At 37.4% G+C, this 14,877-nt stretch overlaps 1 protein-coding gene across 2 annotated transcripts in view; it reads left to right on the top strand.

The window, feature by feature from the left end:
- The window catches only part of NFIA (nuclear factor I A), a 348,065-nt gene that overhangs the window by 226,509 nt on the left and 106,679 nt on the right, over positions 1-14,877 (top strand). For both annotated transcript variants that reach the window (XM_015595051.1, XM_015595052.1), the window contains exon 4: positions 6,355-6,429. In XM_015595051.1, coding sequence (XP_015450537.1) covers positions 6,355-6,429 — 75 coding nt within the window. The remainder of the gene's footprint in view (positions 1-6,354; positions 6,430-14,877) is intronic.

Raw genomic sequence — 14,877 nt, forward strand, 5'->3', positions numbered from 1 at the left:
AACCTCCAAAAAAACCTGTTTTCTAAATATGTTCCAAATTAAAAGTATAGAAATAATTTATCATTGGAGGTAAGCTAATAAAATTTACATTGTGCTTTAGAAGGCTACCAAATAAGGATATCTCAAGTCACTCATCTGAATCACTGAATAAATGCTTATTACACAACTAGAACAAAGGTTGTGCTGGACCTTGTGGGCAATGTAAGAAAATGAGGCACAACCCTCCCTTCATTCGGTTTATTGTAGGAATACAGAGCTAAAACAAGTAAACGAATAACTCAAAAAAAGTAGACAGAGGCTATGCCATAAGACAAGTAGAATATAAATTCTACTCAACTTTGTGGTATTGACAGAGCATACCTGAATGCACTGACTGAGGTCCAGAGGGCAGATTGAGGATCCATATTCTCTTCCCTTGGGTGGCTCATAAGGCAGCAGGGAGTTCACAGAAGGAGAAATCAAAATTCCAGGGAGGAGCAGTGTTGATGAAGTAAATTCTTCTTTAGAAGGACAAGAATATAAGTTCTGCAAGAGCGGGATCATCGGGATTTAGCTCAGGGCCTGCACGTCACAGGCAATCCCATATACTTTTGGGATGTAAATGATGTGAGAATGAGGGAGCTCTCTTCCCTTTGAGTAGCCCATAATATAAGCATGGATAGGCCCAGTCATAGGCCTGTCTTTTACCAGTAATGGAACCTATTTATCAAGGGTGGAATAGAATAGAGATACCTTCTTTTCAGTGAAATGATCTGTGTATTGTGGTTGACCTGCATCCATTAGCCAAACAAGATTTGGTCATTTAAGTCCTTTGTTATCCCAACAGGACAAACAAAAATACATCTTGTGGATAGGCTTTCCTCCTCAGACACATTCGTTCCACTTCGTGGACATCGACACTTCCTTTACAGGCCACAACCCACTGGATGGTTCGTTCCCAGCTGTTTCTTTCTCTGACCTCTGAACAGTCCTGCAAGGTTACCAGTCTTTCTACAAGTTGATCTTTTTTTTTTTCCTTTCCTGCCTATTTAAAGGTAGATTAGATGGTCGGTCCCTTTATGGGATGAAATTCAGTTCCCATATAATGACATTTTCCATAACTGCTGATATCATCGAGGTAAAGAGAGCTGCTTTTCCTAACCACCCATAAAAGAATTTCACTTTTTATATTTCTACCTCTCCCAGAAAGCCTAATCTCTTCCTACTGTGAGTATGACTGACTCCAAAGTATTGAAATCTCTACTCTAATTGGAAATTCATTGAACAAGACTGCAGCAAATGAACTTTTTTAGTCATTTTATATAAAATGAAAAAAGATCTGCATCTCGTTGCAATCTCCTCTACAATTGCTCCTGAACAGTAGTTCAGAATTGGAGAAAGAGTCAGATCATTATGCAATCTGGCTTTTCATCTAAGACATACTTAGCAAAAGTATATGTTTTGCACTCATTTTTGAGAGACCCTATTCAAAATGTAAATCTTGGGACCTTTCAGGAATGCTTAATCAGCTTTCCAACTGAGGATCTTTTAATGTTAACATCTGAATTCAGAATTACTTAAATGTACCTTTTTATATTCTTTTCCATTTTTCTCTCATCTTGCAATAAAGTAGAACACCCAGATTAGTGTTATTTCCCTGAAAGTCATTTTTATGATTTGGTTTGTATTAGTGAGAACGAAATATTAATCTGCTCAGGTTTGCTTAGTAATTACATTAGCCATGTCATTTTTTCCATCATTTCTTATGTTTCATCTCTTGTTGCTGTCTTCTTCTAGAGTTCATCAGTGGTTTCCAAATAATTGGTGAAGGAACAAAACCAGTTTCATAGTCATTTAAAGTTACATGGCATGTTTACACAGAGCTTTCTTTGGAGACACATTATAAATATAAAAGCAGTCAAGGTTACATGATAATTTCATAATACTGTGAAGAGATGGTTACATCAGAATTTGTGAAATAATTCTACCCTTATTTTTATTTTTCTGGTTATTGTACATTCACATATGTTTCACCTTCTAAATTACACATATTCTGTTTAAAATAAGCCTTAAGAGACAGGTTTCTGGGAAGGGAAGAAGGATCAAATTGTTATTTTGGCAGTGACTTTCTCAAGATCACACAGGATACTAGTTTAAGCTTCAGACTAAACCTTTCATTCCTTCCTTCTTTCCTCCCTTTTTTCCTTTTCTTCCTTCCTTCCTTCCTTCCTTCCTTCCTTCCTTCCTTCCTTCCTTCCTTCCTTCCTTCCTTCCTTCCTTTTTTCCTTCCTTCTTTCCCCCCTCCCTCCTTCCCTCCATCCTTCCTTCCTTCAATCCATCATACCTCTTGTATCTGTTAAGTAATGCTGCCCTTCAACTCTATTTTAATTTGGTCTTTCAACACATGAACCATAATCTCAACAATAGAACAACCCCCAGACATTTCTCATCAGAGAACTTGATGGCATCTTCTTGATCAGAAGCTTTATCTAAATGGATTATCTATCCTGTCCTTGTCCTTTTTAGTTTGGAGGGACTCTTTGGATGGTTCATTTTAATAGTTTGCAGATGCACACTGGCTCAGTTGTAGTTCAAACATATTGCTAGAGATGAGAGAGAGAAAGAGACATTTTAAAAAGTTGTCAATGTTTTTATAAAAAGGAAAATACACATACTTGAGCCCAACTTGAATTGTGTTTATTCAGAGACATCTCTGGAGTGCTCACTGCATACCAGGCACTGCATTAGGACCTGGAGGGCCGAAGACACAGAAGATGCTCTTTCTCAAAGGCCTCATAGTCTAATATGAGAAAAAGACAAAATTATAACTCAATACACTAAGAGTCCTAGATTAGAGCTATACAGAGTATACAGCAGATCAATATTGAGAAAAGAGAAAAGGAGTTTTCTCCAGGGAAGGTTTTTGATAGAGATGACAACAAAGCTGAGTCCTAAAGACAAGTAGGAGGTAGCCAACAAAAAAGTAGGAAGGACAGGAAATCTAGGAAGAAGGAGCAGTGTGAGGGCAGGGGGCGAACCAGAGCCATGGAGGAACATATATTCACTTAGGCCAAGGAGTAGGCCTGGAAGCAAGCAACAAAAGATAAAAAATGAGCCTGGAGAGGAAAACAGAGGCTACGTGGAGGTCGTATGCCATTTTTGTGCTGTACCCTGAGCAGTCTGTGGAGCTCTTGCAAGATTTCTGACAGGGTAGTAAGCTCTGAACACATTGGCTTTATCTTAGATCCTCCAACACCTTGTTTTTTCCTTTCTCAAGGACTTTTTACGGGCTAATCCCTCTGCCTAAACAGCCCTTTCCTCTTCTTTTCCTGACTCCTTAGTATCTTTCAAATGTCAGCTTTTAAGAGAGATGTTCCCTAATCACCCTTCCTAAAGCTTTTCCTATTTGTTTTCTTCATGTAATTTATACCATTTATAATTTTTAAAATATTCTTTTGTTTTTCATTTTCAGCTGTCTTTAATCATAGACTATAAATTCCCCGAAGGTAGGGACTGTATCTCAAACCCCTAGGTCAACACCTGGCCCACGGTAGGGACTCAATAAATACTTGTTGAATAAATGAGTGAATCATCAGACTTGCCTGTAAGACAGCTCTGGCTGCAGAGTGGAGAACGGACTAGAGGAGAAGCTAAGACTGAGGATAGAGAACATAGTTAGGAGGCTGGTGAGAACTGGGAAAAGCCTGAGCCACAGCTTTAAGAGGGAGGTGGACATGTACATGGAGTCAAGAAATTGTAAGAAATTAAATCAGTGGGGTTTAGGAGGTTGTAGGTGTTTATAAGAGGCAGGGATGTCATTAAAACACAGAAAATGAGATGAATGGTAGATGTAGGGAAGTCAAAAGAGTAAGAACAGGTTTTTGGGGAGAAGAAAGTGAGCTCAGCTTTGGACATGTTGGGTCTGAGGATACCCGTGGGCTATCTGGATAGAACTATACAATAAACATTTGATTCATGTGTTTGGAACCCAGGAGAGAGATCTTGGCAAAAGATAAAGATTTGAGAGTCATTGGCCTATTGATTCATTCATCCACTAGTCAACAAATATTCACTTCCTATCTGCTTTGTCCCAGGCATTAAATACAGTGGAGAACAAAACAAAACATTATTCTAGCTTTCACAAATATCACAGTCAAGCCTGGTAGCTGACATCAGGAAAATAGAGAAGATGACAGGAAATATACATATATGTAGGGAGAGATGAGCGTAAACCCTGGAGAACACCGACATTTAAAAGGTGGACAACAGGAAAGGGGCAATCAGGGCAGGAATCAAATGGAAGAACAGGGGTTTTCCCCCTCCCAAGCCCTTGTGCCAAACTGAAATTAGTTTTCAGTATATATTGCCTGCTTTTTTGGTGACAAGATTAAAGCAAATGTGTTCACATTGGCTCTATACAGAAAATCATGTTAAGTTGTCCTTAAAATAAAGAATTTCAAAGGTTGGAACTGAAACAAGTATCAGCCTGCAGGCAAGTGACACGCACACAGAGATGAACAAGAGCTGGAGATCAACCCAGATTTTCCTATTCAACTACGAATTTCCTTGCCTTTGTTGTATGTGTTTTAAGTCAAACTTAATGTACATTGTGGTTGGATTTCCTTTGTTATGATCTGTGGGATAAATGTGAAGTGAACATTGTCACAGTAGAGAGAGATGTTATAGTCTGTTTTGTCAAGGACACGTTAGAGAATCTTTATTGATTTATTTATTTTTGCTTCTCAGTTCTCTGAATCCAAGAAACAACACCTCAGGCAGTTTCCAAAGAATAGTCAACTAACTACCTGGGTCTGGTTATTTGGGAGGTAAAATTTCTTAAGCAATTCTTCACATGAAATTTTGCCATTATTTAAATGATGGTGTATATACATTTTTAAAAAATTGAGATATAATTGACATATAACATTATCAGATGTACGTGATTCGCTATATGGATATATTGCAAAATGATCGTCACAATAAGTCTAGTTAACATCCATCACCACACATGATGCCATTTTATTTTAAAAAGCAATTTGTGATTTGAGTATTCTAAACATTAGAGCTGTTTATCTAAAAGATCATAGATTGTGTGTTTGATTTAAAAATTAACTGTAAATTTTATTTCAAGTCTCAGTAAAAAATCATTCTTATGCAGAAATCCAATATAACCAAAAGAAGAAGAATTTATAGGTCTGTTTATAATCCTCTAAAATGTGATTTATTGCATGTGTTTACGTGCATGACATTTAGCACACTTATTGGTAATAAACTATGCCATAGGTAAACTTGCTTCCCTTTCATAATGGGCTTTTATTTATAATATAATTATTTATGAATTGTTATATATTCCAATTCATCTATTTTCTTATGTTGCATTTCTTAAAGGAGTGTTCTATATTTCAAAGAACAGTTATTTTTAAAAACCCCTTCAACCAACAGCCAACAACTTCTCCTTTGGCCTTAATTTTAAAGCAGGTGATTATATTAACTATACTATACACAGATCTCTCAACTAGTATCTATCTATGGGAGACACATAGCATGAGAAAACTTTAGAAGCAGAGAGGGAAAGGACGTATCATCAATTACATATTCCTTGCCATTTGTAAGTTTTATGTTCCTGAATGTACTATATTAATTAACATGCAGTTGATAATAGATGTAATATCAGATATCTTAAAGGAAATTAACTATATCCATCAAAAATGAATTTTTGAATTTTGTAATATGTAATTGATGATGAACTATTAATTTATCTTTAAAAAAACAACTCACCCACAAAAACCTCTTGTTCTTGAAACAAATATAAATTTTTATTTGTGCTCAAAAGAATTTGCTTTTATGTTTTAAGGGCTTCCTTTTTCTAGTCTGGCTTTTTAAAGATTTACCCTATGGTGCCTCTAGAAATGAAGAGAACATCTTTAAATCTTGTTTGATTTGAATGAATGAATAGCTAATCCTCGTCAGATGTTTCTTTAGAGAATAATATTTAGAAACTGTTATGGAATTTAGCTATCCTGGCTGATTCTTAGGTAGGCTGTTTTCATCCCAGTTTTAAGGTCTCAGAGGTCAGCCAAGGTAACCATTTATTTTAAATCGTCTTTTGTTTCAGATTTCCTGTTGAGTTTTTTTTTTTTAACCATTTCAAAAACCACCCAGTTGTGTCAAAGCTTTCCATAACCTCCAGATTCAAACCCCCCCAAAAACTTCTACATATCTAAATGACTGTATCCTCCCACGGAAACTCTAACTAGAGCAGAATATGAAATTAGACGTCATGTTTTTTAATCACAACGAAACTCATGTTTAGAATTCTGTTGCCAAATATCTTCTATTTATGACACTTTGTTTCTTTTGTTTTTGTTTCCCCAGGACATTTGGGCTTCCAGGACAGTTTTGTCACATCAGGTGTTTTTAGTGTGACTGAGCTAGTAAGAGTGTCACAGAGTAAGTATAATTTTGCTTTAATTTGGTACAGATTTGCCTTTGGTTAATGCTTACTTTTGCCTAAGCCTCCTGGAGACATAAATAGCTTTTAAAAACCCCTTTTCATTCGCCCATTGGAAGACTTTTGCCATGTAGTCTGTTTAACAGCCAGGAATTTAAATCAGGAAATTTTGATGTCATTTGATTGTGAGACAGAGGGAAAGAACCGAAATTCTGAGTGTTTCACATATTCTCTAGTTTACAGTGTGCACCTGGTTTAAAAAAATTCTGAGGCTTCCCTGATTTCTAAGAAATTCTGCATTAAAAAAAGAATTTGTTTTGACCTTTAAAGAATGCTAATGCCCTCAAGCATGAGTGACACAGTACAGCGTGATCATTACCAGCTTGTCAATAATCACCGACAACAGTGAATTAAGAGTACCTGTCACCACCCTGTTCCATTGATCAAAGGGTCATTGATTATATTTTTCTATGACATAATCCAGACAGTCCAAGGAGAAGGCATAGGATATTCTCACTCTCTCTCACACAGAGAGACACATACACACAGTTGCCTTCCCTCAAAAATATCACTGTTTTTATTTAAGCATACCTGCAATGACTATGATGTTTAAGGTCCCAATAACAAGAAGAAAAATTAAATACCAAATATTAAAAATGTTATCCTCCTCCTACTTCAAAATATCACTTATAGATAAAATTTATACTGTTAAAATTGGTTTTAAGCTGAATCAAATCATTTGTGGAACGAGGTGAAGTTTAGAGAAATCTTTCTTTTTAAGTTCATTTTACCCGCCTCCCCCTATTCACTGCATTACTGTCTTGGAGATTGGTCTCATGGCAAGATGTTAGGTCAAGCAAACCAAGCCATTCTGATCTCACAGTTTTGGATTCTGTCAGTTCTTATTTCTTAAGGCTGGAAGACTCTTAAGAATCCAAAAATGGGATACAAGGTAGAGGCAGAGGATCTGAGGGTAGAGGGATAGATAGAGAATGACTTTTGAGCATTCACTATCTGCCAAGCACTGTGCTAAGTTTTTGTGCGTGTTACATAAGTTATTCCTTGCCATAAACTTGTCAGATAAGAAATTACTCTCATTTTTATAAATGAGTTTAATTGTGGGTCTACTGAAGTCATTTACCCAGAGCCAAACAGTAGGTAAATGGTTAAGCTAAATCTGTTTAATGCTAGAATCCATGCTATTAGACTGGCCCAAGGGAACTTGAAGAAATCTACAACCTGAGGCTAGACAAGGAAAACAGCAGGAAGGTAACTATGATGGTTAGAATTCTGGGAGTCATGGACCCTTGCTTGATTCAGGGGTATCATGTAGGGGGGTCAGAACCCTAAGGAATGAGTCATTAGGAGCAGCAGGTTGTGAGATAGAAGGGAGATGTTGCTGTCATATTATGAAGTATGCTTAAAGCAGCAACCCCAACCAGTGAAATAGAGACTGGACTGCCTTGTTAACTTGGAGGATATATGCTGCCCTAGCATAGCTGATTAGCTGGATATTTGCTAAAGACAAATAACAATGCATTTGTGTGTGTGTGTGTGTGTGTGTGTGTGTGTATTTACTATTTAGGACTTTTAAAAATGACCACTATCTCACATTTTTCTTGTAATTTTATAATAACAGTAATATAGACTGTATACGTCAGAATGTAATTGTCACTATGGTATTACAGAGAAATTCATTCATGAGCCCTTACTAGGATCTAAACATAGCCTTAAAGAGGAAAAATCCTTTGAACTCTAAGATTGGAGCACTAGACCTTTTTAATCTACCCTGGCTGCTATAATGCTTACATTTGATCTTCATTACCATCAGTGTCCTGAGGCCTGGGGGTTGTACAAAAAGGCTCACACTACTCAGAATCAACCCCAGAATCTTGTCCTTCTTCCACTTTCTATATGTCCCTTTAAGGTCTTGTATTCCAAGGCTGATCAGTTCCAGGCTTGATTAGACCTCCATAAAGTCTATGATGGCATGGTTGCCAAGTGAATTTTAAACCTGCCTTCAAGACTGCCAGAGGGTATGGCTGCATCACAGATTGAATTTGCAGAGGGACCTGGTTTTGTTTCCCATCCCTGTTTAGGGGGTTGAGTTGCTGATGCCTGGCATCATGAGCGTCCTTCGGCTCTTGAATGCTTTTCGATTCTGCACACTGCTGTGTAATCGCTCGAGGACTCACTCACACATGGCCTCGTGCTGACTGAAACTGTTTGGCAAGAGTAGGACTAGGCTGTGTCAGCGAAAACATGGCTTTGGGCCAAACTGCCAGCCAGGACCCCTCCCTCTTGCAGATCATTAATCCAGGTTTGTCAGGGTGTATGTCTCAAGATTGCCTTGGCTGCTGGGGTAAGAAACCCTCGGCTCAGGTTTCCTGACCCACACACCTTCCTGAAAGACAACACTCAAGCCACACGATAGAGTTGACATCCTTAACCATTCCTTACTGCGCTGCCCTCTTGCCCATGTGGGAACTGCTAAGCATCCATTTTAGAGGTGCAGCAGACACTTTATAGATGAGTGGAGCTAGGTGCACTCTGCAGCCTCGAAATAGGAATAAGCTAACTGGCACATAAGTTGATTAAACGCATGCTATTAGCCCTGTTAAGAGCATGACCTAACACTAATATGAAAATTGTAGTAGGTAGCATTTATCAGGCATACACCATATACCAGGCATTGTGCTAGGCACTTTGTAAACATTATCTCATTCAGTCCTTCCATGGTTACTGTTATGGTCCCTTTTTACAGATGAAGGAGACCAAATGCTCAGAGAGATTAAGAAGCTTGCTCTTTTTACTTTGCTATTCTCAGCTAGCTGACTGCACACATTTTTATCATGACCTCTTCTATAACTGCATTATAAAACTAAACAGAATACAGATATCTGTGCTTTTGTCAAATAATTGTTTTTGTTAGGGTTGATAACTTTTAGATTATTAATTCGTGCATTAGAAAAGGTTAAAACTATTTTCATGTAAACCAAAACAAGTCAAACACTTAATAGAAATTTTTTTTCCTGGATTTATTTTCTGTTATGATTTTTTTTTAATGAACAGACAATTTTTAGAGGAGTTTTAGTTATCTCATTTTCAGTTAACAAAAAGTACAGAATTTCAGTATAGCATCTATACAGTTTCCCCTATTATTAACATCTTTTGTTAGTATGGTATATTTGTTACAGTTGATGAGCTGATATTGACACATTATAGTAACTAAAATTTCTAGTTTGCATTAGGGCTCACTCTTTGTGTTGTACATCCTATGTGCTTTGACAAATGCATAATGACATATATCCGTTATTACAATATCATACAGAATAGTTTTGCTTCTCTAAAAATCACCTGTGCTCCATCTATTTATCTCCTACTCCCCCAAACAGTGATCTTTTAACTCTCTGTAGTTTTGTCTTTTACTTGGATATTTTTAATGGCCTCAGTACCTTAGAATTCCTTCTATTGTGTTGCAAATTTTTCCTGAACCCCCTCTTATCTATTCCAGCCCTCCCCAGAACCCCCAGCCACACCTAACAATGACCACGTATAAGGCCTGGAAATTTCACATTAATGGTGTCCTTAGCTCAAAAATTTTCTCTTTTCTTAGCTCCTTAGTATTCAGTTTTTAAATTTGCCAATATAAATATTTATTTCCTCCAGGTTTCCAGTTTCTATTTTTAGTTTTCCTCCTTTTAAATTTCAGAGTGCAGAGAGGTGCTGTTTCAGTATTTTCTTCACGAGGATTCACTGAAATAACTATGTGCTAAGTTTGTTGTTTATAATCATGTTACTACAGGGTGGCAATGGCAGAGAAACTCAAGAGAAAGCTGCTGGCTTAGCCTCACACATTCAGAGGTGAGGGTCAGGCAACAAGATTATTGTACTGATCAGATGCATGGAGCTATTGGAATCACTGCAGTCTCCCACGAATTCCCCCTCACCCTTGCCTCCTCCTGCCTTTTAATTTTTTTGCATTATCTAGAGTCCATGAAAGGCAAGAAAAGGAGAGTCATGTTTCTCTTAGCAGCAAAGAAAGTACTTTAGCATAGAAGTAAACGTGTAATTGTTCTCTTCCTACCTTTCCCCCCTATGTGATAGGATCATCTGAAAGTTGTTCTAGTTATTTATTACTCTCTCCTGGGAGAGAGAGGACCACTCTTCAGACCACTAGACACTGTGTCAGAGAGAAAGAGAGAAGTCTTCTCTGCTTTGGAAGAGGAGGTTTATAAGCGCTAACAATGCGGTTCAGAATCACTAAAGTTGTTTTAGCATAATACTGTGAGGAAAGAGACAGGAACCATCTGTTGAAATGGCTCTGACATGATGCTGCATTTCAAACAAAGCCTTCTAGCAGCATTTTCAGATGGGTCTCTTTCCCGTGAAGTTGCCACAAAGAGAGCCCACTCTACTAGCTGCTGAACGATGCTGGTTAGATAGCTCTCTCAGTCAGCACCCACTGTTGTTTGTTTTGTACCAGTCTTTTCCTCCAAGTGTGTGCTTTGAGGCTGTCAAATATTCTTCCTGGTGTGAACTCAGAAAATCCTCCCCCAAAATCCACTACTTCTGCCCATTTCCTTCTAAAGTGCTGACTATTTTACTTTAAGTTGGTGGAGTAACTCTGAAACCTTAAATACTTCACTGGGAAAGAGGAAAACCACAAATACACATAGGCCATTGTGACTCTGGCCTGGCAGGTTCTAGTTTTCCAGCGGTGGTTTGTACACCCGAGCTGGCTGCAAGGGTTAAGTAAACTTCGTGGCTGGGGATGACTTCATGGCCCTGGAATTTTGAAAAGCCAGGGTTCTCAGTATACTGTGGCCAGCCTTAGAGTCTTTGGGTGTGAAAACCACTCTCAGTTACCCAGAGTGATTTTTGGTTCCTGTTGCACTGCTGCAGAATCTATTAAAATCCAGCAGCTGAATTGTCCTGGCTCTGCCACAAAGCTGGGCTGCTGGGTGGCTTCAGGATTCCCGAACTGTTTGTCAATGGAGAGTGGGAGTGAATGGAGCCAGGCATATGCCTCAGCCTGGCATGAGGTGGCACCCTAGTGGCTGTTTTCTGCCTTAGAACTGTGTACTGTTTCTATTTTCTCACATAAGAATCGTCTTTAATATCCAAATGGCAGTTCATTTTAAAAACTCTTTTTATAAAAAGTCTCTAGGTCTTTTGTGTCTCCTCGGGCACCCATAGCCGCACACTTGGATTTTCTGGTCTGCTACTTAGTATGAACTATTGGCAATATTCTAACTTGACATGACGGAGCTACTGCAATCGAATTAACTCAGCAACAAAGTATGATAAGAAAATCAAGCTCTTTGATAGGAACAAGCCGAAACTTGAACATTACAAAATGTTTTTGCAAAAGACTCATCAGGAAATTGATATAGGTTAAGAGATGCCAGACATCCAGTTCTTTGGGGTGGCATTTAAATAGCTGCTGTATTTTAGATCTTTATTAAAGTGAAATACATTTGAAACTTTCTTTTTTGCACTAGTGGCCTGTTAGTTCTTCTCCGTTAAGTAACACAATAGCTATGATCATTGCATGGAAATTAATTTTAAAAATAGGTTATATTCTTAAGCAAGCTCTCCTTTTGAAAGAAACCATGTGGGCTTGAGCATTAAAAGAAGAAACAAAAAGATTATAATAAAAAATAGACTGCAGCCCTAGCATGAACAGTGGCTGTGACCTTGCCTTTTGTTTGCCATTACACAATTCAATGGCAGTCCACTCAAACTATGCTCTCGATCAATATCCTATTAAAGCAGCACAAAAAGTCTCCATAAACTTAGTGGTTAGCTATGTTTATAAATGGAACTCGGCATAATTAGATGGTCAATAGCAGGCTCTACTAGTAATTTTAAAATGAACATCACACATTTTCCATCTGTAGAAGTCAATGGCACCTCTTCCAGAGTTTTTAAAGAAAACCTCTTAAGTTATGGAATAGAAAATACTGATTGGCCTTATATATTTTTTTCACTTTGCCTGTCTAAACCACCTTACCCTGAATATGTTATGACATTGTAAATGTTTCATTTCTAGTTTTAATCAACCCCTGATAGAGGGATAAAATAATAAATATTGCCACACTCTTAGGAAGAAAAATGTCAGTCTGGCTGGTTTAATTTAGTGGGTTTCCTCTATTATAATCCAATATAATTTCAAAATAAATACTGAAATTGAATTAATTCAGAAAGATGTTTCATTGTATAATTTTTTTCTTTTAATTTTTTTGACATATTTGGGGTGAATATTTGGACAGTAAAGCTGGCAGCAAATGGAAAGAACTGGTAGTAATAGAAATTTTTGTCAAACTCTTTCTTTTGAATCTCAGCTCACAGTATGGAGTGGCCAAACGTGATTTTCCCCACCCAATAGAGAAAAAAAAAAGAGCCTCCTAAAGAGAGATGTGTCCTACCTTTATCTACAGTTCAGAATGTGCATATGCCTTGTGTTCGATGTGTCCCTGGCAGTGGTGTTATGACCATCACATCTGCTGAAATTAGAACCATGGTACGAATAAGCTCGTGATATCAGCAGATCCATCAATCAATGTTATACATGAAGGTCTAGTCTTTTCTGTTACACTCATACTGCTACAACCTTCCTGGGTAGGGCTGGCAGTAAGAGTGCTCATATTAGGATTTAGGGGGCCATTTGTTCTCTGTTCTTAGCTAAAGTTCCTACTAAATTTACCAAATTATGAACATTTTTTATTGTAAAGATTTAACTCAAGGAGAAGCAGAAAACGTAACACCCTGTTGTACATACTAATTTGTTATTGTGATCTCTATTTGTACGTTCCTCTATTTCCAATCTTTCTTAGGTAATTTGTTGTACTTCCTATGTTAATATATTATATAAATTCTATATGCAATAAGGCAGCATGGTACCATAAAATAGTGTAGGATATAGACTATGGGATTTGGCTCTGCCACTTATTAATTATATGATTTTGGGCAATACAATATTTAACTCAGCTGTGCTGCCCTCATAGGTAAGTCATTCATTTAATCAGCAAAGATTTAGTAAGTATCAACTGTGTCCTAGGCCTAAGTCTGAGCTCTGGAAATAGGAGTGTTTCAAGAATTGAGAGAATGTCAAGTATCTAGCGTAGAGTAGATACTCAGCAGTGGTAACTACCATGATTGTTATTGAACAAAGTCTCTGTCCTTGATCTTTCATTGTGTCCTCAGAGCTGTGATCCTTGAGCTGGCCACACTATCAGAAAATTTATTAAAAATGTGCGTGTCTGTATGCATTTTGTATGTGTCTGTGTGTATATATAAATTAAGAAGGATTGATTTTAGAATTCATGTTTTAAAAATTAGTTTATTAAAAGGACCATTCCAGTGACCCCTTCAGAATTAATAATTCTGATAGAATAAGAACATGTCCATACTAGATCTAATTTATCTACTGGAAAATTCTTGTTCTTCAAATTTTTGGCCAAAACCTATGCTTTTGCATTATTCTGGAATTTTCTCTTCCAGGGTACCTAATGGATAACAAGGTGTTTTAAAATTCTCCATCTAACACTGACACATTAACAACTTTTTAAGCAGCTAGCCACACCTTGGTTGTTTTTATCAGAATTTTTTAAAGTAGTACTTAGTTTTATAATATTTACTTTCTCTTAAATTATGGACATGAAAATTCTCTGTGAGTAATTGAAGCATGCTGGAGATTATTACTGACAATTTTAGTAAACCTTTATTTTTGCACTTATAAGCCTCAAATTTTTAAGAAAAGATACTCATATCTAATAGGTAACATTAAGGAACTAAAGGGCATTTTCAGGATTTCCAAAAGCCTGACAGAAGTCCTATATTACCCCCAATAAGGCCACAAATATTATTGAGATCTTGACTAGAATATATTATCCTAGCTACCTTTTGCTGATTACAAAGACTGTTGTTGTCGACTCTACAGGCATGTCTAGGATGAGACCGTTAGAGTCCACACTCAGCAAAGCCACACATTAGGTCAGATACTAGAATTAAGTTAATCCAGTGTGTAAAGGATATGAATACATATTAAGATTTTTCAATAGATAGAGGAGAAAAAAATTAAACAGTTTTTCATGTGCATATTGAGAACTGTTATTGTAGATAGCCGGATTTGTAGGTTGGTGGGATGGGACTGTGTTGTTATAGGCTGGTTTCCTAGCTAACGGTCAGATCGTCCCAGTACACTCTTGGTTAAGGGGCTTATGTTTAGAAGCCCTCCTCTGGTTTATAGATCAGTCTGGTGAAAAGACCTCTTAGGCCATCAAATCCATCCCCTGTCAAGGAAGACTTAATCCCATGGCCGAGGCTGTATCAGATTCTAAACGGGTACCACATTTGACCTCAACCAAAAGCTAAGACAAGATGATACTCTAAAATGCAGAAAATCAATTTCAGTCCCAAAGGCAGAAGCCACTAATGCAGGA

This window comes from Pteropus alecto, unplaced genomic scaffold (assembly GCF_000325575.1).
Source record: "Pteropus alecto unplaced genomic scaffold, ASM32557v1 scaffold25, whole genome shotgun sequence".
Classification (NCBI taxonomy): domain Eukaryota; kingdom Metazoa; phylum Chordata; class Mammalia; order Chiroptera; family Pteropodidae; genus Pteropus; species Pteropus alecto.